Source organism: Loxodonta africana, chromosome 16 (assembly GCF_030014295.1).
Source record: "Loxodonta africana isolate mLoxAfr1 chromosome 16, mLoxAfr1.hap2, whole genome shotgun sequence".
In the NCBI taxonomy this organism is placed as follows: domain Eukaryota; kingdom Metazoa; phylum Chordata; class Mammalia; order Proboscidea; family Elephantidae; genus Loxodonta; species Loxodonta africana.
The window spans coordinates 71,624,594-71,647,341 of NC_087357.1; the positions used below are offsets into that span (position 1 = coordinate 71,624,594).

At 39.4% G+C, this 22,748-nt stretch overlaps 1 protein-coding gene across 1 annotated transcript in view; it reads right to left on the reverse strand.

Annotated features, from left to right (window-relative positions):
- CFAP70 (cilia and flagella associated protein 70) overlaps positions 1 to 22,748 on the reverse strand; it is a 146,800-nt gene that overhangs the window by 88,676 nt on the left and 35,376 nt on the right. The window contains 2 exon segments of the mRNA XM_064269713.1: positions 13,383 to 13,517; positions 15,590 to 15,689. Of these exon segments, the coding sequence (XP_064125783.1) occupies positions 13,383 to 13,517; positions 15,590 to 15,689 (235 nt within the window).

Sequence of the window (22,748 nt, forward strand, 5' to 3'; positions counted from 1 at the left end):
GTCCCAAACAGAGCTGGAGAAAAAGGCAGAACAAAATTCTAACTCACAAGAAAAGAGCAGACTTACCGGCCTGGCAGAGACTGGAGAAACCCTATGAGTACGGCCCCCAGACATCCTTTTAGCTCAGTGATGAAGTCACTCCTGAGGTTCACCCTTCAGCCAAAGATTAGACAGGTCCATAAAACAAAACAAGACTAATATAGCACACCAGCCCTGGGGCAAGGATTAGAAGGCAGAAGGGGACAAGAAAACTGGTAACAGGGAACACAAGGTCGAGAAGGGGAGAGTATTGACATGTTGTGGGGTTGGTAACCAATGTCACCGAACGATATGTGTACTAACTGTTTAATGAGAAGCTAGTTTGTTCTGTAAACCTTCATCTAAAGTACATTAAGAAAATTAACACACAAATTGTTTTGTGACACTGGTTACAATTTTCATCTTTTCATTTTCGTAAAGGTGTGTTTTGAAATGCAAAAGTGTTTACTTTTGATGAAGTATAATTTATCGATTTTTCCATTTATGTTGTTTCTGTTAGCTACTGTCACGTCGGTTCTGACTCATAGTGACCCTACGTAAAACAATGAAACACTGCTCAAAATCCTGCGACATCCTCAAACTCATTGTTGCAGCCACTATGTCAATTTATCTTGTTGAGGGTCTTCCTCTATTTCACTGACCCTCTACTTTACAAAAAAAAAAAAAAAAAATTTTTTTTTTTTTTCTACTTTACGAAGCATGATGTCCTTCTTCAGGGACTGTTCCCTCCTGATAACATGCCCAAAGTATATGAGACGAAGTCTCACTATCCTTGCTTCTAAGGAGCGTTCTGGCTGTGCTTCCTCCAAGACAGGTTTTGTTCATTCTTCTGGCAGTCCATGGTACATTCAATATTCTTTGCCACAATGAAAATACCATGCCTTGGGTCAGGCGCACCTTAGTCCTCAAAGTAACATCTTTGATTCTTAACACTTTAAAGAAGTCTTTTGCAGTAGATTTGCCTAATGCAATATGTCGTTTTGATTTCTTGATTGCTGCTTCCATTGGGCATTGATGGTGAATTGAAATAATATTAAATCCTTGACAACTTCAATCTTTTCTCTGTTTAGCATGATGTTGCTTATTGGTCCAGTTGTGAGGATTTTTGTTTTCTCTACGTCGAGCTGTAACCCATAGTGAAGGCTGCAGTCTTTCATCATCAGTAAGTACTTCAAGTCCTCTTCACTTTCAGCAAGAAAGGTGGTGTCACCAGCATAATGCAGGTTGTTAATGACTCTTCCTCTAATCCTGATTCTGCATTTTTCTTCATATAGTCCAGCTTCTCAGATTATTTGTTCAGCATACAGATTAAATAAGTATGGTGAAAGGATACAACCTTTTCTTTTCTTATTACTATACTTTAGATGAAGACTTACAGACCAAATTAACACACATATTGTTTTGTGACACTGGATGTCAACCCCAGGACATGTCAACATTCTCCCCTTCTTGACCTTAAGTTCCCCATTACCAGCTTTCCTGTCCCCTCCTGCCTTCTCGTCCTTGCCCCTGGGCTGGTGTGCCCATTAAGTCTGGTTTTGTTTTATGGACCTGTCTAATCTTTGGCTGAAGGGTGAACCCCAGGAGTAGCTTCAGTACTGAGCTGAAAGTGTGTCCAGGGGCCATACTCTCACGGTTTCTCCAGTCTCTGTCTGACCAGTCAGTCTGGTCTTTTTTTGCGAGTTAGAATTTCGTTCTACGTTTTTTTCTAGCTCTGTCTGGGATCTTCTGTTGTGATCCCTGTCAGAGCAGTCGGTGGTGGTAGCCAGGCACCATCTGGTTGTGCTGGACTCAGTCTGGTGGAGGCTGTGGTAGTCGTGGTCCATTAGTTCCTTGGATTAATCTTCCCCTTGTATCTTTGGTTTTCTTCATTCTCCCTTGCTCCACAGAGTAGGACCAATGGAGCATCTTAGATGGTTGCTAATAAGCTTTTAAGACCCCAGATGCTACTCACCAAAGTAGGGTGTAGAACATTTTCTTTATGAACTATGTTATGCCAATTGAGCTAGAAGTTCCCTGAGACCATGATTCCCCAGACCTCAGCCAGTAATCTTGTCTCTCAGGGAGTTTGGATATATCTATGAAGCTTCCATGACCTTGCCTTCGTCAAGTTGTACTGATTCCTCAGTACTGTGTACTGTCGTACCCTTTACCACAGTTACCACTTTTCTATTGTCTAGTTTTTTCTCTCCTCACCCCTCCTCTCCCTTGTAACCATCTAAGATTGTTTTTTTGTTTGTAAACCTTTCATAAGTTTTTACAATAGTGGTCTCATATAGTATTTATCCTTTTGTGATTGACTTATTTCACTCAGCATACTGCCCTACAGATTCGTGCATGTTGTGAGATGTTTCAAAGATCCATACTACAGTATTCCAATGTGTGTATGTACCATAGTTTATCCATTCATCTGTTCATGGGCACTTAGGTTGTTTCCATCTTCTTGCTATTGTGAATAATCCTGTGATGAACCTGGGTGTGCATATGTCTATTCGTGTGACGGCTCTTATTTCTCTAGGATATATTTCTAGGAGTGGGATTGCTAAATCGTATGGTATTTCTGTTTCTAGCTTTTTAAGGAAGTGCCATATCATTTTCCAAAATGGTTGTAGCATTTTGCATTCCCACCAGCAGCGCATAAGTGTTCCGAGCTGCCTGCAGCCTCTCCAACATTTATTATTTTCTGTTTTTTTTTTATTTGTACCAGGAATGTTGAGGTAAGATGGCATCTCATTGTAGTTTTGATTTGCAGTTTGTTGTACTATAGGAACTAGTGTGTGGCTGTGATGCTGGAAGCTATGCCATTGGTGTTCAAATACCAGCAGGGTCACCCATGGCGGACAGGTTTCAGCTGAGCTTCCAGACTAAGACAGACTAGGAAGAAGGACCTGGCAGTCTACTTCTGAAAAGAATTAGCCAGTGAAAACCCTATGTTTTAAATGTTCTACATCCTTAGAAGCAAGGATGGTGAGACTATGTCTCACGTACTTTGGACATGATATCAGGAGGGATGAGTCCCTGGAGAAGGACATCATGCTTAGTAAAATAGAGGGTCAGTGAAAAAGAGGAAGACCCTCAATGAGATGGACTGACACAGTGGCTGCAACAGTGGGCTCAAGCATAGCGACAATTGTGAGGATGGCGCAGGGCTGGGCAGTGTTTCATCTTGTTTTGCATAGGTCACTATGAGTAGGTACCAACTTGATGGCACCTAACAACAACAACAAATGGATAGTGATCAAGAGCATTTCCTCATGTGTCTGTTAGCCACCTGAATGTCTTCTCTGGTAAAGTGTCTGTTCATACTCTGCCCATTTTTTAATTGGGTTATTTGTCTTTTTGTTGTAGAGGTGTTGGATTTTCCTATAGATTAGACCTTTGTTTCATTTATCATAGCCAAAAATTTTTCCCATTCTGTAGGTTCTCCTTCTACTCTTTTGGTGAAGTCTTTTGATGAGCATATGTGTTTAATTTTTAGAAGATCCCAGTTATCTAGCTTATCGTCTGGTGTTTGTGTATTGCTACTTATGGTTTGTATTCTATTTATTCCATGCATTAGGGCCCTTAGTGTTGACCCTGAAAGGATAAAACCTTGACACACATCTTTCCTGATTTTAAACCACACACTATCCCTTGTTCTGTATGAATGACTGCCTCTTGGTCTATGTACAGGTTCTGCATGAGCACAATCAAGTGTTCTGGAATTACCATTCTTCAAGATGTTATTCATAATTTGTTATAATCCACACAGTTAAATGCCTTTGGATAGTCAATAAAACACAGGTAAAGATCTTTCTGTTATTCTCTGCTTTTAGCCAAGATCCATCTCACTTCAGCAATGAAACACCTCATTCTACATCCACCTCTGCTTTTAGCGTCATATCTAAGAACTCATTACCTAACTCAAGGTCATGAAAGATTTTCTCTTATGTTTTCTTCTAAAAGTTTTATAGGTTTAGCTCTTACATTCACATCTAGGATCTATTTTGAGTTGACCATTGTATTCGGATTGAGTAAAGGTCTAAATTAGGTCTAAATTTTTTTTTCACATATAGATATCCAACTGTTGTATTTGTTGAAAAAAACTATTCTTTCCCCAATGAATTGTCTAAACACTTTTATCAAAAATCATTTGACCATAATGTCAGGTTTATTTCTGGACTCTCAATTCTGTTCTATTGGTTTACCTGCCTGCTCTTGTGCCAGTATCGCATTGTCCTGATGACTATGGCTTTATAGTAAATTTCTTAATCAAGTGGTGTTTTTTTCGAAAATTGTTTTGTCTCTTCTAGCGCCTTCGTGTTTTCACGTAAATGTTAAAATCAGCTTGCCAGTGTCTGCAAAAATATCCTCATAGGATTTTGATAGGAATTGCATTCAATCTATAGATCAATGTCAGGAGAATTGCCTTTTTAATAATATTGAGTCTTCTAATATGTGAACATGGAATGTCTCTCCATTTATTTAGATCTCCTTTACTTTTTTTGAGCAATGCTTTATAGTTTTCACTGTTTTTTGATAAATTTCTTCGTAAGTATTCCTTTCTTGATGCTTTTATGAATAGAATTATTTTCTTAACTTCATTTTTGGATTATTTATTACTAACATTTAGAAAAATTATTGATTTTGTATATTGGCTTTGCATCCTGACCTTGCTAAACTTGTTTATTAGTTCTAGTAATTAGAACACATTACTGTTTTATGGATTTATTGGGATTTTTTACACACAGAATTCTTTTCTTCTGATGGCTGTGCCTGGCATTGGTATCATAGAAATACTGACCTTATAAAATAAGCTGGGAAATGTTCCTCCTCCTCTGTTTTCGTAGTTTGTGGAAGATTATTTTTATTTCTTTAAATAAAAGGAAAGGGAAGCTAGCAGAGAGTTGGGGACCTCATACCACCAAGAAAGTAGCACCAGGAGCAGAGCACATCCTTTGGACACTGGGTCCCTGTGCCTGAGAAGCTCCTCAACCAGGGGAAGATTGAGGACAAAGACCTTCCTCCGAAGCCGAACAGAGAGAGAAAGGCTTCCCCTGGAGCCGACACCCTGAATTTGGACTTGTAACCTGCTAGACTGTGAGAAAATAAATTTCTGTTTGTTACAGCCATCCACTTGTGGTATTTCTGTTACGGCGGCACTAGATCACTAAGACATATAGTAAACTGTACATTTTTAAATAAATAAATTGATAAAACTTTTTTAAATTTTTATTGTGCTTTAAGTGAAAGTTTACAAATCAAGTCAGTCTCTCACACAAAAACTTATATACACTTTGCTACATACTCCCAATTGCTCTCCCCCTGATGAGACGGCCTGCTCCCTCCCTCCACTCCCTCTTTTCGTGTCCATTTCACCAGCTTCTAACCCTCTCTGCCTGCTCATCTCCCCTTCAGGGAGGAGGTGCCAACATAGTCCCAAGTGTCTACCTGATCCAAGAAGCTCACTCCTCACCAGTATCCCTCTCCAGCCCACTGTCCAGTCCAATCTGGGTCTGAAGAGTTGACTTTGGCAACGGTTCCTGTCCTGGGCCAACAGAAGGTCTGGGGGCCATGACTACCGGCGTCCTTCTAGTCTCAGTCAGACCATTAAGTCTGGTCTTTTTACGAGAATTTGGGGTCTGCATCCCACTGCTCTCCTGCTCCCTCAGGGTTCTCTGTTGTGTTCCCTGTCAGGCAGTCATCGCTTGTAGCTGGGCACCATCTAGTTCTTCTGGTCTCAGGGTGATGCAGTCTCTGGTTTCTGTGGCCCTTTCTGTCTGTTGGGCTCATAATTACCTTGTGTCCTTGGTGTTCTTCATTCTCCTTTGATCCAGGCGGGTTGAGACCAATTGATGCATCTTAGAGGGCCGCTTGCTAGCGTTTAAGACCCCAGACGCTTCTCTCCAAAGTGGGATGCAGAATGTTTTCTTAATAGATTTTATTATGCCAATTGACTTAGATGTCCCCTGAAACCATGGTCCCCAAACCCCCACCCCTGCTATGCTGGCCTTCGAAGCATTCAGTTTATTCAGGAAACTTCTTTGTTTTTGGTTTAGTCCAGTTGTGTTGACCTCCCCTGTATTGTGTGTTGTCTTTCCCTTCACCTAAAGTAGTTCTTATCTACTATCCCATCACCTACTAGTTCTTATCTATTTTAGTGGATACCCCTCTCCCACCTTCCTCCCTCCCCCTTCTTGTAACCAACAAAGAATATTTTCTTCAATATTTAAACTATTTCTTGAATTCTTATAATAATGATCTTATACAGTATTTGTCCTTTTGCAACTGAATAATTTCACTCAGCATAATGCCTTCCAGGTTCCTCCATGTTATGAAATGTTTTACAGATTCTTCACTGTTCTTTATCGTAGTATTCCACTGTGTGAATATACCATAATTTATTTATCCATTCATCCGTTGATGGGCACCTTGGTTGCTTTCAACTTTTTGCTATTGTAAACAGTGCTGCAATAAACGTGGGTGTGCATATATCTGTTTGTGTAAAGGCTCTTATTTCTCTGGGATATATTCTGAGGAGTGGGATTCCTGGATCGTACGGTAGTTCTATTTCTAGCTTTTTCAGGAAGCGCCAAATCGATTTCCAAAGTGGTTGTACTATTTACATTCCCACTAGCACTGTGTAAGCTTTCTAATCTCTCCACAGCCCCTCCAACATTTATTATTTTGTGTTTTTTGGATTAATGCCAGCCTTGTTGGAGTTAGACAGAATCTCATTGTAGTTCTGATTTGCATTTCTCTAATGGCTAATGAATGTGAGCATTTCCTCATGTATCTTTTAGCTGCCTGAATGTCTTCTTTAGTGAAGCGTCTGTTCATATCTTTTTCCCATTTTTTAATTGGGTTATTTGTCTTTTTGTAGTTGAGATTTTGCAGTATGATGTAGATTTTAGAGATCAGGCGCTGATCGGAAACGTCATAGCTAAAAACTTTTTCCAAGTCTGTAGGTAGTCTTTTTATGCTTTTGGTGAAGTCTTTGGATAAGCATAGGTGTTTGATTTTTAGGAGCTCCCAGTTATCTAGTTTTTCTTCTGCATTTTTAGTAATGTTTTGTATACTGTTTATGCCACGTATTAGGGCTCCTAACATTGTCCCTATTTTTTCTTCCATGATCTTTATCGTTTTAGATTTTATATTTAAGTCTTTGATCCATTTTGAGCTCGTTTTTGTGCATGGAGTGAGGTATGGGTCTTGTTTCACTTTTTTGCAGATAGATATCCAGTTATGCCAGCACCATTTGTTAAAAAGACTATTTTTTCCCCATTTAACTGTTTTGGGGCCTTTGTCAAATATCAACTGCTCATATGTGGATGGATTTATGTCTGGATTCTCAGTTCTGTCCCATTGGTCTATGTGTCTGTTGTTGTACCAGTACCAGGCTGTTTTGACTACTGTGGCAGTATAATAGGTTCTAAAATCAGGTAAAGTCTTTACTTTGTTATTCTTTTTCAGTAATGCTTTACTTATCTGGGGCCTCTTTCCCTTCCATATGAAGTTGGTGATTTGTTTCTCCATCTCATTAAAGAATGTCACTGGAATTTGGATCAGAATTGCATTAAATGTACAGATCGCTTTTGGTAGAACAGACAATTTTATAATGTTAAGTCATCCTATCCATGAGCAAGGTATGTTTTTCCACTTAAATGTAGGTCTCTTTTGGTTTCTTGCCAGAAGTGTTTTGTAGTTTTCTTTGTATAAGTCTTTTACATCTCTGGTAAGATTTTTTCCTGGGTACTTTATCTTCTTGGGGGCTACTGTAAATGGTATTGATTTGGTGATTTCCTCTTCGATGTTCTTTTTGTTGGTGTAGAGGAATCCAACTGATTTTTGTGTGTTTATCTTGTATCCGATACTCTGCTGAACTCTTCTATTAGTTTCAGTAGTTTTCTTGAGGATTCCTTAGGGTTTTCTGTGTATAAGATCATGTTGTCTGCAAATAGAGATAATTTTACTTCTTTCTTGCCAATCTGGATGCCCTTGATTTCTTCATCTAGCCTAATTGCTCTGGCTAGGACTTCCAGCACAATGTTGAATAAGAGCAGTGATAAAGGGCTTCCATGTCTGGTCCCCAATCTCAGGGTGAATGGTTTCAGGCTCTCTCCGTTTAGGACGATGTTGGCTGTTGGCTTTGTATAAATGCCCTTTATTATGTTGAAGAATTTTCCTTCTGTTCCTATTTTGCTGAGAGTTTTTATCATGAATGGGTGTTGAACTGTTGAACTTTGTCAGATGTCTTTTCTGCATCCATTGATAAAATCATGTGATTCTTGTCTGTTGTTTTATTTATGTGATGGATTACATTAATTGTTTTTCTAATGTTGAACCATCCCTGCACACCTGGTATGAATCCCTCTTGGTCATTGTGAATTATTTTTTTGATATGTTGTTGATTTCTATTGGCTAGAATTTTGTTGAGGATTTTTGCATCTACGTTCGTGAAGGATATAGGTCTGTAATTTTCTGTTTTTGTGGTGTCTTTACCTGGTTTTGGTATCAGGGATATGGTGGCTTCATAAAATGAGTTTCGGAGTATTCCATCCTCTTCTATGCTCTAAAATACCTTTATTAGTAGTGGTGTTAACTCTTCTCTGAAAGTTTGGTAGAACTCTGCAGTGAAGCTGTCCGGGCCAGGGGTTTTTTTTGTTGGGAGTTTTTTGATTACCTTTTCAATCTCTTCTTTTGTTATGGGTCTATTTAGTTGTTCTATCTCCGTTTGTGTTAGTTTAGGTAGGTAGTGTGTTTCTAGGAATTCATCCATTTCTTCTAGGTTTTCAAATTTTTTAGAGTACAATTTTTCATAGTAATCTGATATGATTCTTTTAATTTCCGTTGGGTCTGTTGTAATATCGCCCATCTCATTTCTCATTCAGGTTATTTGCTTCCTCTCCTGTTTTTCTTTTGTCAGTTTGGCCAATGGTTTATCAATTTTGTTCATTTTTTCAAAGAACCAGCTTTCGGTCTTGTTAATTCTTTAAATTTTCTGTTTCCTATTTCATTTAGTTCTGCTCTAATTTTTATTATTTGTTTTCTTCTGGTGCCTGAGGGTTTCTTTTGTTCCTTTACTTCTATTTGTCCAAGTTGTATGGATAATGCTTTGATTTTGGCCCTTTCTTCTTTTTGGATATGTGCATTTATTGATATAAATTGACCTCTGAGCACTGCTTTCGCTGTGTCCCAAAGGTTCTGATAGGAAGTGTTTTCATTCTCATTGGATTCTATGAGTTTCTTTATTCCATCCTTAATGTGTTCTATAACGCAGTCTTTTTTGAGCAGGGTAGTGTTCAGTTTCCAAGTGTTTGATTTCTTTTCCCTGCTTTTCCTGTTATTGATTTCCACTTTTATGGCCTTATGGTCAGAGAAGATGCTCTGCAATATTTCAATGTTTTGGATTCTGCTAAGGCTTGCTTTATGACCTAATATGTGGTCTATTCTAGAGAATGTTCCATGTGCACTAGAAAAGAAAGTATAGTTGGTTGCTGTTGGGTGGAGTGTTCTGTATATGTCTATGAGGTCAAGTTGGTTGATTGTGGCATTTAGATCTTCCGTGTCTTTATTGAGCTTCTTTCTGAATGTCCTGTCCTTCACCAAAAGTGGTGTGTTGAAGTCTCCTAGTATTATGTAGAGCTGTCTATCTCACTTTACAATGCTGATACAGTTTGTTTTATGTATCTTGCAGCCCTGTCACCTGGTGCATAAATATTTAATATGGTTTTATCTTCTTGGTATATTGTCCCTTTAATCATTATATAGTGCCCTTCCTTATCCTTTATGATGGATTTAACTTTAATGTCTATTTTGTCAGAAATTAATATTGCCACTTCTGCTCTTTTTTGATTGTTGCTTGCTTATTTTTTTTCCATCCTTTGAGTTTTTGTTTGTTTGTGTCTCCACATATAACGTGTGTCTCCTGTAGGCAGAATATAGACGGATCTTGTTTTTTAATCCATTCTGCCACTCTCTGTCTCTTTATTGGTGCATTTAGTTCATTTATATTCAGGGTAATTATGGTTAGGTATGAATTGAGTGCCTATTTTGATGTCTTTTTTTGTGTGTTGTTGACAGTTTCTTTTTCCCACTTAATTTTATGTGCTGAGTAGATTATCTTTATATATTGTCCTTTCCTCATATTCATTGTTGTTGATTTTGTTTCTGCTGAGTCTCTATTTTTTTCTTTTCTTTTATTTTGATGAGTAGGATAGTTTGTCTTCTTTGTGGTTACCTTATTATTTACCCCTATTTTTCTAAATTTACACCCAGCTTTTATTTCTTTGTATCGCTGTATCTTCCCCTCCATATGGAAAATCTATGATTACATTTCTTAATCCCTCTTTATCGTTTTAATGTTGTCTTCTTTTATATAATTACATTGTTTTGAGCTTTTTTTTTTTTTTTTTTTTAATCTTGGTTTGTTTCTTTGATTTCCCCATCTGGGTTGACTTCTGGTTGCTCTGCCCAGTGTTCTAGTCTTGGGTTGATACCTGATATTATTGATTTTCTAGCCAAGGAACTCCCTTTAGTATTTCTTGTAGTTTTGGTTTGATTTTTACGAATTCCCTAAACTTCTGTTTATCTGGACATGTCCTAATTTCACCTTCGTACTTAAGAGACAGTTTTACTGGGTATATGATTCTTGGCAGGCAATTTTTTTCCTTCAATTTTTTAAATAAGTCATCCCATTGCCTTCTTGCCTGCATGGGTCCTGCCAAGTAGTCCGAGATTATTCCTATTGGCTCTCCTTTGTAGGTGACTTTTCGTTTATCCCTAGCTGCTCTTAAAATTCTCTCTTTATCTTTGGTTTTGGCAACTTTGATTATAATATGTCTTAGTGACTTTCCTTTAACGTCTACTTTACATGGAGTTTGATAAGCATCTTGGATAGATATCTTCTCATCTTTCATGGTATCAGGGAAGTTTTCTGCCAACAAATCTTCAACAATTCTCTCTGTATTTTCTGTTCTCCCTCCCTGTTCTGTTACTCCAATCACTTGTGGGTTATTTGATAGAGTCCCACATGATTGTTAAGGTTTCTTCATTTTTTTTTATTCTTTTATCTGATTTTTCTTCAAATATATTAGTGCCAAGTGATTTATCTTCAAGTTCAGAAAATCTGGCTTCTACTTGCTCAAATCTGCTCCTCTGACTTTCTACTGAGTTGTCTACTTCTGTAATTTTATTGTTAATCTTCTGAATTTCTGATTGCTGTCTGTCTACAGATTTTTCCAGCTTATTAAATCTTTTATTATGTCCCTAAATAATCTTTCTAATTTCTTCAATTGCTTTATCTGTGTGTTCCTTGGCTTGTTCTGCGTATTGCCTCATTTCCTTCCTGATGTCTTGATGGGTTTTGTATATTAATCTTTTGTATTCTGCCTCTGGTAATTCCAGGAATGCACTTTCATCTAGAAGATTCCTGGATTGTTTTGAGAGCTTGTTAAGGTGATCATGGTCTGTTTCTTTATGTGACTTGATATTGACTGCTGTCTTCAAGCCATCTATAAGTTATTTTATTAGTTTATGTCCGCTTACTGTGTCATAGCTTCTTGCTTTCTTTTGTTTTGATATGCCCAAATGGGTTGCTTGAGTGAGCTAACTTGATTATTTTCACCTTTGGAGCTCTGACATCCTGTCCCCAGATGGCTAGAGCTGTTATCAGGTATATCAATCTAGGAGTCCATTCGGTTTTCTTGTATGAATTCAGCTCAGGCGTCCAGGTAGCTGATCATCAAGTGTGTGGTACAGGCTCTGTCCTACAGCCTTAGAGGGGCAGGGGTGATTGGTGTATGTACTGATATCTGATTGCAGCAGGGGTCACACTCTGAATAAGGCAGGGGGCTGAGAACAGACACACGAGTATCTCTGAGGAAAGCACATCCCTGTTCCCTAGAGCGTGCAGGTGGATGGATTCTGCAGACGGACCATGGGCACCCAATGTTTTTGGTTGTAAGGACGGGGAGGTACCAGTTTTCCTTGGACCCTTGTCACCAGTGGCTAGGTGACCTGAGTGGAGCTACCAGTCCTTAGGTCCCAGATGTGGGTAGGTGAGGACCCTGTTTAATAAGCAAAGCAATGTCAAACATCAAATACCCACCTCTCCACTGCACAGCTGAAGTGGTTGATGTCTGTCAACAAGGGCCTATTCTTCTGAAGTTGGCCCACACAGGTCCATGCAGAGGGGAAAGGTGCTCAAAGTCCACACACCGTTTATGCCTGGACAGGAGCCGCTTCTGTCCTGAGCTCCCCCAATTAGTAGAGCTGGCAAATTATCTTTTCCCCCAGTTGCAAATTTTTTCCTTCTCCAAGGCTTGGAGGATGGCTCTAGGTGCTCAGCAGTGCCTATCTCAGGCCCAGGGAATTCAGCTGCTGAAGCCAGCTTGGGGGTGGCGGGACACAGTAAAATATACACAAGTGCTTAGCTTTAGCCAAGAGCCCCATTCTTCTCTGGTTGCAGAGGTAAGAGTAGGCTGTGTGGCTGGCTGCTTCTCCATGAGGAAACTGCGGCCTAATGCTAGTACCAGCCCGCCGCCACCGCTCCAGAAACGGTGCCTGAGGGCTCCCTGCAATTCAGGTCTGGCAACTTCTCTCCGCTTCTGAACCATCTCTTCCTCCCTCTGCCCCTCTGTTCATTTTCTAAGCTTGCCTTTGATGCTCAGGGCTCCTAGCTTGTCATAAATATACTTGTTTCACTTGTTTTTTTGGGTCTTTGTTGTAAAGAGGGTTCGCTGGAAGCATCTGTCTATTCCGCCATCTCGGCTCCACCTCCAAACATAAATTTTGACCTACATATACATCTATGAAATCATCCCACAATCAAGATGAACATTTCTATCATCCCTAATACTTTCCTCACATGTCTTTGTACTTAATTCCTCCTTCCAGTCCTGTCCCCTAGCAACCATTGATCTGATTTCTGTCACTATAAATTAGTTTCCAAGAATTGTATATAAGTGGAATCCTTCCGTATGTATACTTTTTTTTTGTCTGGCTTCTTTTATTTAGCATAAAGCATTTGGGATTCATCTGGGTTGCTGCAAGTATATCAATAGTTCATTCCTTTTAATTGCTGAGTAATATCCCATTGTATGGATATACCACTCAATTTGTTTTTTTTGTTGTTGTTGTTCACCTGTTGACGGAGATTTGAGTTGTTTCTAATTTTTGCCTTTTCATTATCCTGAGCTTCTAAGGTTCAATGGCAAAATGACTGCAAGGCTCTGGACTTAACATCCTAGCATACCAACTGGTTCCAAATATCAACTGCACAGATCCGTATGCTGAAGATACAAGTAAATACATACATAAAGGATAAATCAGAATGGTAACATCTTTGCAATCGGTTTTCTTACCTTTTCATAGACTTTACTGTCTAGATAAGGGTAAACATGAAAAGCTCCCCGAATCCTCTTCACACCTGGATACAGCAATGGTACCATATTAACATAAGCCACACCATGAAATGAAAGCTGACTTTCATCCTCAGTCTAAAAGGATAAAACCAGAGAGTTGTTAGTGCTGTAGGGCAATGTAAAATTAGGTTTTACATTGGGGCTCTGTATCGGGAGTTTGAAGACTAAGCTATAGGAACTGGCTCTGTTACTTAACTAGCTATGGTCTGGTTACTTAGATATTCTGGCCTTCAGTTTCTTTAACTTTAAAATGGGTTTAATAATACCAAGATTACTGAGACAATGTATCTAAATAGTGTCAATGAATAGTAAAGGCAGGAGTTGAATCAACACATACTCAAATTAATTGATCATATATATGCATACCCAGTAAACCCAGTGCCGTCGGGTCGATTCCGACTCATAGCGACCCTATAGGACAGGGTAGAACTGCCCCACAGAGTTTCCAAGGAGTGCTTGGCGGATTCGAACTGCCGACCCTTTGGTTAGCAGCCGTAGCACTTAACCGCTACACCACCAGGGTTTCCCCTATATATGCATATTCAACCAAAAAATCAATTTTACCATGTTGCTTTTTAGGAGAAAGTGAGGCTTTGCAAATAACAGTAACAAAATTCTGAAAGAAATCAGAAGCTGTGGCTTTTAGCTGTAGTTCAGAGACTCATATGGGTGAAGGGGACTTAGAAATTATCTGGACCAATGACAACAAATAAGTTTTAATTTATGATCAAATTCTAATTAATTGCTGGCAGTGTTTTGGAGTGCCGGGTTGAGAAAGATACTATGCCCTTATCTGGGTTCAGAATCCCTAGGTAGTCAAATGGTTAACACACTCGACTGCTAACCAAAAGTTTGGAGGTTTGAGTCCCCCAGAGGTACCCTGGAAGTAAGGCCTGGCAATCTACTTCCAAAACATCAGCCATTAAAACCCCAGCTGAGCACAGTTCTACCCTAACACGCATAGGGTCACCAAGAGTTGGAGTTGACTGGATGGCAACTGGACTTATCTGGGTTCGGGGGGAAGACTGCATTGATTGATTAGCAGTATCAGTCATGGATCAAGGAGGATGAATGACAATCCCCCATCAGGTATTTGCCATGCCTGATCTCATCTAAGCTCTTATTATGAAGATGAAAAACACATCAATAAATATATCTCAACATCATTTTTAATGGATGTATGACTTGCCGTAGAAAGCCTTCATAAGGAAAAAATCAATTTAGAGAAAAAAATACATTTAATTCCTACAAGCTTTAAAATAACCTCTTTGGTCTCTCTATTATAATAATAATTAGAAATGAAATTAAGAAGTCATATGTTCATGTGATTACATCATGTTTAGAATTCTAAGGAAAGCTAGCTAGTGTGTATTATATGCTACAAAGGGAGTAATGGTTACTTGGTAGTAGTATTTTTATTATGCAAAAAAAAAAAAAAAAAAGCTTATTTTTTAAATCAGTAAAATAATTTAGGTCCTTGTTAAGTTCTTGCTATGTGCCAGGCTTCATGCTAGGTACTGTGGAGGATACAAAACAGTCTATGACAAAACCACTACCCTCAGCAAGTTTATGAACAAGTAGGAAAGACCAGTAAAACAAGACAATATGTTCTAGGCTCATCAAAGCTGTATCTTTTCAGAATAAAAAAAAAAAAAATAGTACATTTATGAACCCCCCCCTCATTAGCAAGCTAAAACATTTTATGTAGTTAATTTCACCTACCAAAGAAAATTTTAAGAATGTATTAGGCTAAACCATATGAACTTGCCAATATCTGACCACTTTTGACTTACAAAAATGGCTATCTCATAGTTTTTTTTTTCATAGTTTTACCTGTGCTAAAACTATAATGAAGAGCTAAAGGGAAAGAAAATGTTTGAGAATAAAGCCTAAAGCATATTAGGGGGAAATAGGAACCTAAGGTGCCCAACCCTCCTAGTTTCCCTGAGACTGAGGGGTTTCCTGAGATAGGAGACTTTCAGGGCTAAAACCTGGGAAGTTCTGGTCAGACAAGGATGAGTTGGTCACTCTAGAGAGAAGAGTCAAATCAGTTCACATGTTCCTTTGGTATCAGAATTAGAAGCAGAATAACAACAGGTTGAGTCTGGTCCAGCATTTCTTATATATTTTTAAATGAGCATATTTACCTTATCTAATTTGCCGACTTTCCCTTTGGGTGCACTAATCAGAGGAACTCTTGTGATCTCTACAGGCCAAAATCGGCAGTCAGCAATTCGTTTCTGAAAACTGCAAATCAAAAATCACCCCGTCAGGGAGGACATGCAAAGATGGGATTAGTAAAATTTAGGTCAAAGGGAAGCACTCATCTCCTTTAGAAAGGAATGGAATACACATATATAGACATTTTTATTAGGTAGGTGGATTTTTTGAAGCCTTCCCAAATCTCCTATAAGATTCCAAAAATAATTCCGTACTGCTAGCAGGGAATCCCTGGGTGGTGCAAATGGCTCACATGCCGTGCTCCGCTGCTAACCACCCAGAGTCACGTTGGAAGAAAGGCCCGGCAGGGATCTACTTCAGAGAAATCAGCCACTGAAAACCCTATACAGCACAGTTTTACACTGACACACATGGGGTCACCATGAGTTGGAATCGACTCAATGGCAACTCAGTTTTGTTTCCTTTTTTTTTTTTTCTTTTAATTTTACTGCTAACAGAGGCAAACTGCACATGTTTTTAGAGCAATTTGGCAATATGAATTGAAAGCCTTAAAGACATTCATAATCCTTGACCAGGAAATTTCACATCTAGTGATTTCTTGTAAAGAAATAATCAGACAAGTACACCAACAGTATAAAACATATTAATTTCTACTGTCAAAATAGTTAGGGCAGGACTTCCAGTTTCAGCTCCGACACACAAAGGGCTTGGAAGCTGTCACGCCTGTCCCTCCAACAGGAAAAAAGCTGAACAAAGTGCAAATCAATGGCTTTGCTTAGATCCTTCAGAGAGCTGAGGGCAAACCATCACCCTGAAATCTGACAAAACAGGAGAACACAGAGAATCACCGCTGAGACGGGCTTTCTGAGAGCAGAAGCCCTTGGAGCCAATAACTGGTAAGGACACTTCAATGGTAATTCTGATGAATTGCTGGAGGCTGAGCATAAACTAGTTTGAGAGTTAAAAACTCCTGGGGGCCCAATCCTAGAGGGTCCCCACACTTTTGTGGATTTTACCTCCAGGAGCCCCATCAAGTTCTCAAGGTGAAGATCTGAGAAAATCCTCTCATTTTGTCAGGCAGGCAGAGGGGGAAAACTTTTTTTTTCAATAGTATTTTATTGAGTTTTTGGTGCAAGTTCAAATAGTAAATTAGCTTCCCATTTGATAATTTCCATACAAATTGTTCAGGAACATTAGTTACATTTATCACAATGCGTCAACATTGTTTTTAATTGTCTTCTTTTGTTCCATTTCCAGGACTGTAGTTTCACTCCCCCTACTCTTCTCGTCATTGCTTTTGAGTAATTGTTAACATTTTGGTCTTATACTGATGGTTTTTTTTTTTTTTTCTTTTATTGAACTTTAGATGAAGGTTTACAGAACCAGTTTCTCATCGAACAGTACACACATTGTTGTATGACAACTCCACAACATGTCAACACTCTCCCTTCTCAACCCTGGGTTCCCCGTTACCAGCTCTTCTGTTCCCTCCTACCTTCCAGTCCCTGCCCCAGTGCTTGTACACCCCTTTTGTCTTGTTTTGTTCCATGGCCCTGTTCAATCTTTGGCTGAAGGGTGAACCTCAGGAGTGACCTCATTACTGAGCTGAAAGGGTGTCTGGGGGCCATACTCTCAGGGTTTCTCCAGTCTCTGTCAGGCCATCAAGTCTGGTCTTTATTTTGAGTTAGAATTTTGTTCTACATTTTTCTCCAGCTCTGTCTGGGACCCTCTATTGTGATCCTTGTCAGAGCAGTCAGTGGTGGTAGCCCGGGCACCATCTAGTTATACTGGACTCAGTCTTGTGGAGGCCATGGTAGATGTGGTCCATTAAAAAGTAAACATTTTTAAAGAGCCCAAAGCTTCATAAAAAAGGCCTGCCCTCCCAGGGAAGGAAACCCTAGTGGAGTAATGGTTAAGAGCTACAGCTGCTAACCAAAAGGTCAGCAGTTCGAATCCACCAGGTCCTCCTTGGAAACCCTGTGGGCAATTGTAGTCTGTGCTATAGGGTCACTATCAGTCAGAACTGACTCAACGGCGACAGGTTTGAGTTTTTGGTTCTTCCAGGGAAAGGCTTTATCTGAGCTTTACCTGACTTGGGGGAAGGGCAATTAGATGCTAGCCCCCACTAACCTTTCTGTCTCACATAAACCAAAAACCAAAACCACTGCTGTGGAGTTGATTTCAACCCATAGGCACCCTAAAAAAAAAAAACTAAAACTCATTGCTGTCAATAGCAACCCTATAGGACAGAGTAGAACTGCTCCATGTTGGTGGATTTGAACTGCCAATCTTTTGGTTAGCAGCCAAGCTCTTAACCCCTGTGCCACCAGGGCTCCAATAGAGTAAAACTGCCCCATAGTGTTCCCAGGGCTGTAAATCGTTACAGAAGCAGATTGCCACATCTTTCTACTGAGGAGCAGCTGGTGAGTTTGAACCACCGACCTTTAGGTTAGCAGTCGAGCACTTAACCACTGCACCACAAGGTGTCTTTTGTCTCACGTAAGGGTAGGGAAAAAAAAAAGGCTGTTACAAAACCTCAATGAAATACAACTTCACACCCACTAGGATGGCTGTCATGAGAAAAATGGAAAACAGTGTTGGTGAGAATATGGTAAAATAGGAACCCTCACGCATTGCTGGTGGAAATGTAAAATGGTGCAGCCACTGTGAAAAACAGTTCAGTGGTGCCTCAAAAAGCTAAAATTACCATATGACCCAGCAATGCCACTCCTAGGTATTTACCCAAAAGAACTGAAAGCAGCAAGTCAAACAGATCCTTGTATATCAATGTTCATTGCAACATTATTCACAACAGCAAAAAGGTGGAAACAAGTGTCTATCAACAGATGAATGAGTCAACAAAACATGGTATATCCATAAAATGGAAAGTTATTCAGCCATAAAGAGAAATGAAATTTTGACACATGCTATGACATTTTGTTGACCCATTCATCTGTTGACAGACACTTATTTGACACGGATGGGAGTTCTGGTGGCACAGTGGTTAAGAGCTTGGCTGCTAACCAAAAGGTTGGCAGTTCGAATAGACCGGCTGCTCCTTGGAAACCCTATGGGGCTATGAGTCAGAACTGACTTGACAGCAACGAGTTTTTTGGTTTTATGACATGGATGAACCTTGAAAACATTATGCTGAGTGAAATAAGTCAGACTCAAAAGGACAAATACCGCATGGTCCTACTAGAACAGGCAAATGCATAGAGATGAAATTTTCTTAGTGGTTACCAGGGGCTGGAAGGAAGAGGGGGCGAGGAATTGCTGCTTAAAGGGTACTGGGCTTGTTTGGGGTATTGGAGAACTTTTGGAAATAGACAGTGATGATGGTAGCACAACATGGTAAATGTAATGGGTGTCACTAAATTGTACACTTAAAATGGTTAAAATGGCAAACTGTGTTATATATATTTTACTAAAGAAAATTTTTTAAAAAGGCCCATTAAAAAAACTGAGATTTAATCGTAAGATTATGTAGAATGATTGCCTGTCCCAACATCTTATCACCACATCAACAGAGCTCCAGTATAGTAACAGTTGATTACAACTGAGAGAGCTGCAAAACAGAATCTATTTAAGAAGGAGTTTTTAGGGAAATCTAAAGACAACAGGGGAGGAAAACAACAACAAGGAAGCTGAAGCCTCTGACAACTATAGCTGCAACAAACATTAAACACAAACCAGCTTCCAGCAAGGTTCACAAAAAACCTCACACTAAACATAATTACCTCAGTTCCTATTACCTGATCCATAAGGTCCAGCTTTCAAAAAAATATTGCAAGGAATGCTAAAGACAAGCATATAGTCTTTGGGGAAAAAGAGTAGGGAGAGCTCTGTACTATCTGCTCAATTTTCTATAAATCAAAAACTGTTCTAAAAATAGTCTATTATTTTACATGGTAACTAGCCATTAGAGAAATGCAAATCAAAACTACAATGAGATACCCTCTTTGACATTACTGGTACTAATTAAAAGAACAGAAAATAACAAATGTTGGAGAGGCTGTGGGGAGTTCGGAACTCCTATGCACTGCTGGTGGGAATGCAAAATGCTACAACCATTTTGGAAAATGATATGGCACTTCCTTAGAAAGCCAGAAATAGAAACACCATATGATATAGCAATCCCACTCCTAGAAATATATCCTAGAGAAGTAAGAACTGTCATGCAAATAGACATATGCACACCCACGTTCCTTGCAGGATTATTCACAATAGCAAATATGGAAACAACCTAAGTGTCCCTCAACAGATGAATGAATAAACAAACTATGGTGCATACATACAATGGAATACTATGCAACAATGATGAATCTGCAAAACATCTCACAACCTGGATAAATCTAAAGGGCATTATGCTAAGTGAAATAAGTCAATCACAAAAGGTCAAATATTGTATGAGATCACTATTGTAAAAACTCATGAATAAGTTTACACATGGAAAGAAACAGTCTTTGATGGTTATGAGGGAGGGAAAGTGTAGGGAGGGAAAAACACTAACTAGACAATAGATAAGTAGTAACTTTGGTGAAGGGTTAGACAGTACACAATACCAGGGAAGTTGGCACAACTTGACCAAGGCAAAGTCATAGAAGACTCATAGACATATCCAAATTCCCTGAGGAACTGAGTTACTGGGCTGAGGGCTGGGGACCATGGTCTCGGGGATATCTAGCTCAATTGGCATAACATAGTTTATAAAGAAAATGTTCTACATCCTACTTTGGTGAGTGGCGTCTGGGGTCTTAAAAGCTTGTGAGTTGCCATCTAAGATATTCTGCTGGTCCCACCTCATCTGGAGCAAGGGAGAATGAGGAAAACCAAAGTTGTTGTTAGGTGCTGTCAAGTCAGTTCCAACTCATAGCAACCCTGGGTACAACAGAAAAAAAACACTGCCTGGTCCCGCGCCATCCTCATAATTGTTGTTATGCTTAAGCCCGTTGCTGCAGCCACTGTGTCAATCCATCTCATTGAGGGTCTTCCTCTTTTTTGCTGAGCCTCTACTTTATCAAGCATGATGTGCTTCTCCAGGGACTGGTTTCTCCTGATAACATGTCCAAAATATCTGAGATGAAGTCTCTTCATTCTTGCGTCTAATGAGCATTCTGGCTGTACTTCTTCCAAGACAGATTTTTTCTTTCTTCTGGCAGCCCTCGGTATATTCAATATTCTTCGCCAACACTATAATTCAAAGGCATCAATTCTTCTTCAGTCTTCCTTGTTCACTGTCCAGCTTTCACATGCCTATGAGGTGACTGAAAACACCATGGCTTAGGTCAGGCGCACCTTAGTCCTTAAAGTGACATCTTTGCTTTTTAACACTTTAAAGAAGTCTTTTGTAGCAGATTTGTCCAATGCAATGTGTCATTTGATTGCCTGACTGCTGCTTCCAAGGGTATTGATTGTGGGTCCAAGTAAAATGGATTGACAACGTCAATATTTTCTCCATTTATCAGGATGTTGCTTATTGGTCCAGTTGTGAGGATTTCTGTTTTCTTTATGTTGAGGTGTACTCCATACTGAAGGCTGTGGTCTTTGCACCTCATTAGTAAATGCTTCAAGTCCTTTTCACTTTCAGCAAGGTTGTGTCGTCCGCGTATCACAGGTTTTTAATGACTCTTCCTGCATTCCTGATGCCTTGTTCTCCTTCATATAGTCCAGCTTCTCAGATTATTTGCTCAGCATACAGACTGAATAAGTATGGGGAAAAAATACAACCCTGACAAACACCTTTCCTGACTTTAAATCACACAGTATTCCCTTGTTCTGTTCAAACAACTGCCTCTTGGTCTATGTACAGGTTCCTCATGAGCACAATTAAGAGCTCTGGAATTCCCATTCTTCACAATGTCATCCATAACTTGTTATAATCCACACAGTTGAATACCTTTGGATAGTCAATAAAACACAGGGAGAATGAAGAAAACCATAGACATAAGGGAAAGATCAGTCCAAAGGACTAATGGACCACAACTACCACAGCCTCCATCAGACTGAGTCCAGCACAACTAAACAGTGCCTACTTACCACCACCGACTGCTCTGACAGAGCTCTCAATAGAGGGTCAAAGACAGAGCTGGAGAAAAATACAGTACAAAATACAAGCTCACAGAAATAAAAGACCAGGCTTCAACTGGTCTGACAGAGACTGGAGAAACCCCGAGAGTCATTCCTGAGGTTCACCCTTCAGCAAAAGATTAGACAGGCCTATAAAATAAATAATAACACACGTAGTTCAACCAGGTATATGAGACTAAGTGGGCACACCAGCTCAGGGGCAAGGACGAGAAGGCAGGAAGAAACAGGTAAGCTGGACAAACGGAAATGGGAAAACCACAGTCAAAAAGGGGAGAATGTTGACATGTCGCAGGGTTGGCAACCGATGTCACAAAACAATTTTTATATTAATTGTTTAATGTGAAACTAATTTGCTCTGTAAACTTTCACCTAAAGCACAATTTAAAAAAAGTCTAGTATTTTAAAAAATAGTCATAGCTGTTCACTCAGATTATATATATATTGATAATCTCATATTTCTCATCTTCCCTTAATCAGCAGGTCACTGTAACACATACAGGTAGTTACCCACGGAATATCTAGTCTGTTCTTCTTCCTTAGTAACAAAATCGCGATCTAGTCTGGGTAACAATGTGTCCAGCTAAAATGCTGTAATTCCCGGCCTCTCATATATCTAAAGGTGGTTAATGAGATATAAACAGAGGTTATCAGATATTATTTGGAGGAAGGTTCCATAAAAAGGGGGGAAGACAGCCAGCATATGCCTTTTTTTGTTTTTTTTTTAATCCATACCCACTTCCCTCTTCCAACTTTCTTCCGGGAATGTGAATGTGCCGGCAGGAATTCTAGCAGTCACTTTGGACTGCGAGGCAACCTTGTAGATGAAAGGCACAGGTTAAAAAAGGTAGAGCAAAAAAAAAAAAAAAAAACAAAAGCTGAGCCTAGATACCTGATGCCATCATGGAACCACCATAATACCAGCTCTGGACTTGTTTTATATGAAAGAGAAATAAATATCTCCCTTGTGGAAGCCACCATTACTAGCTGCTTCTGTTATCATCAGATCAATACAGTTTCTAACTGATAGCAGATGGG